General features: G+C 32.9%; 1 protein-coding gene across 1 annotated transcript in view; it reads left to right on the top strand.

Annotated features, from left to right (window-relative positions):
* Positions 1 to 2793, top strand: part of SFC (ARF GTPase-activating protein) — a 10895-nt gene extending 8102 nt beyond the window's left edge. The window contains exon 19 of the mRNA XM_021435776.2: positions 2779 to 2793. Within this exon, the coding sequence (XP_021291451.1) occupies positions 2779 to 2793 (15 nt within the window). The remainder of the gene's footprint in view (positions 1 to 2778) is intronic.
* The last annotated feature ends 227 nt before the right edge of the window (positions 2794 to 3020 follow it).

A 3020-nucleotide genomic window follows, 5' to 3' on the forward strand; every position in this document is an offset into this window, starting at 1 on the left:
GAGAGAGAGAGAGAAAGGGTCAAGATATATTCAAAAAATTGCTTGCATGTTAAAGCCTTTGGCAAGCAGCATCTTTGTAGTAGGCAGAGCCGACTATGGAAGGAGCAACCTACGTAGCCTTTGCACAACTTGTAATCTCAAACTCTGTTTAGCTTTGAATGACTTCTTTGTACGGAGCGCATTCAAGGTGCCCACAAGTTGACAGGCTTTTCGTAGCCCATCCCATCCAGTTGCCCTACCGTTGACACAGCAAGGAACAACAAAACAAAGCCAAACTTGTTCATTTGCCTCCGATTTGGGCTCTGTATTTCTATCGACAAATGAACATTCAGTGCCATACGCAGGGGGGGCATTCGAAACTACTTGTGGTTTATATTTTCTAGCTTCCATCTTTATTCTAGTGGCTACATGAATGGCAAAGTTGCATGTTCTTCTTCCTCCTTTTTCTATTTTTGTCAAAGATGCCACTTTTCTTTAAGTTTGTGGGCACTTTCTTTGATACAACATGTTCATGAACATTTTAAAAGGGTCTCAACATGTTTATATTGTGTACAAACGAGTAATTAATATACAACATTAATTATAGAAATAATACAAATCAATCTTGGCACCTAACTTGTGCAAAAGATGATTTTGAAACTTTCTTTTTAAAAACCCAAAAAACCAAAACAAAACCCGCTTCTATTTTTGAGTTAGTTGGAGGCAAAATTCAATGCAACTATTTCAATTAAAAGAGAAGTTAACCTTACTCCCCAAAACCAACCATTACAAACAGTTGCCTTTCTCAAACAAAAGAGTACGAGCTCATAGTACTATATAAATTTTTTTTTAAAAGATGATTTATTAATTTTAACAACTTATATGCCATTTCAAATCTCTTACTTATTGCAATAGACTGTCCATGACATAATGATTGGTCCGAGTATTGACTATATAATTAATTGACTAGAATACATTCAAAAGCCTAGACCTCAATTTGTACTTATGTTTATTAGCATTGAGTTAGGAAATGTATTTAAGCAATTGCATTTTTGTGTGATAGTTAAGGATCTTGAAATAGCTAGCACCAAGATTACATTTTTTATTTAATTTTGTGAATAAGAAGAGAGGATCAAGGTTTGAACTCAAATTTCTATAACTACTACTACTATCTAAGTTGCATTAAGCATTTACATTGGGTTTCTTACGAACTAACATAATCTATGTCTGCTTTTACTATTAGATCACATATCTTATTTTACGTATAAAAAAAATGAATTGGTCTTTCTTCATTGCTACAACAAAAGAATATAACAATTCAATGTTTTGCTTGATAATTAGAAATGCATGTGTCGTGTACGAAAAAACAAAAAGGAACAATTACCATAGGCTTCATTAATCATCCTTCACAATGCTTTTTCTATAAAAAGAGTAAACATTTCATGAATCAAAGCTTTTTTTACCCGATTTTTGAGGATGGTGGGTGTCTTTGTGATTAGACATCAACTGTTAAATGCTGACATCTCACCAAAAATCATTCCTTTTTTGTTTTAAAAAATCAATTTGGATGACATTTTGTAATCCTTTTAATTTGAATTCTTAACCTAAATGGGGTATGGCAGAAGGGAGGCTTGTTGATTTTCCTTGCCAATATGCTGGGATGGAATTAAGCTCCCACGATGCTTTCCTTGTGAAAATGAGCAAAAGAAACCACGGAAAGAGTCAAAACCTAACCATTTTGATGTCCAAATTGAAGTGGGCTATGAATGAGAAAAGCCAGCACGTTTTATTAAATACAACAATCAAAATCTTGAGAAAGAGACTATATATTAATTAATTCAGATATTGCAATGTGGATAATTTTTTTTTTTTTGAGTTAAAACCTCAAATACACATATTTGGGTCCTTGTACCTTCTACCCCTTACCAATCTTGTTTTCAACGTATCCATATTTGAAGTTGAAACTTGTTATTATTATAATCCATATTTAACATTTTTCTTATATAAAATACTAAGTGGTATTAGTATTTGTTTTTTTTTTTTATTACAACTCATTTTAATTTGCTTATACCAATTACGTGAAATGCTTCTAAGGTGGAAGTCATGGTAACCCAATTAGGCACTTCACCTCCACGTGAGGTGAAGCTTTGGCCAGAACTAAAATGTGTTAATTCGAGATGTGCATACAAAGTTTGCAACATTTCTAAAAGTAAATTGATTTTGGTTTTTGATTTTTAGACCAATCTTCCTTGAAACGTGGAACTTGCAGTCCAGCTGACCAAACCACTTAGGATATTGTTTTTGTTTAGGTTATTTCAACATGGCTATCAGTTGCAGCAATCAGATCAACTTTGGCTTTCATAACCGATTCTAAAAGGTTCAATCCAAAATACTATCGATATAAATATTTTTCCTGTTGAGTTCTTATGATTAAGATGACAGATCTTATTAATTAATGGGGCGTGGGAAACATCACTAACCCATTAATTGCTTTTAGTATTAGAAAACATAATTAGAAGATAATTCTAGTGTTTTTAAGGGACGATGCGTGCTGTCCCACAAACTATGAAAATAAAAACTGCAACTGCCCATTATCAAGTTTTAAGGAGATCCGACTGTCAAATCAAGCAGCACATGAAATTAGCATAATTAACCTAGCTCATTGAAATAGTAATTGCAATAATCAAGAGAAACCTCTTCTTGTTACCCTTTTCTTTTTCTCTACCTTTTGGGTTTAAACGTAAACTCTGTCATTTAATTGCGTTTAGAAAAAATGGATATTGCTTGTCTTGTTTGCAGTTAGAAGAAGGGTAGAATAAACCAACTTGGTAAGTATATAATTAAATTTGTCACTCTTTTTATTCTTGTTGTTGTTCCTAGATATGTCCAGTCCATACATTAGGAACAACCCAAAAATCTTTAAAATTTTTCAAGAAAAAAAGGAATATTTTGAAGAGGCCATGCAAAAAGGGTCCGCTTAAAGTAGTATTTTATTTATCCAACGAGACCTTAGTACAAAGAAGAAAGCTTCGGCAACAGGC

The sequence above is a fragment of the Theobroma umbraticum genome, unplaced genomic scaffold, assembly GCF_002168275.2.
Source record: "Theobroma umbraticum cultivar Fairchild unplaced genomic scaffold, ASM216827v3 scaffold_30.0, whole genome shotgun sequence".
NCBI classification, from domain to species: Eukaryota; Viridiplantae; Streptophyta; class Magnoliopsida; order Malvales; family Malvaceae; genus Theobroma; species Theobroma umbraticum.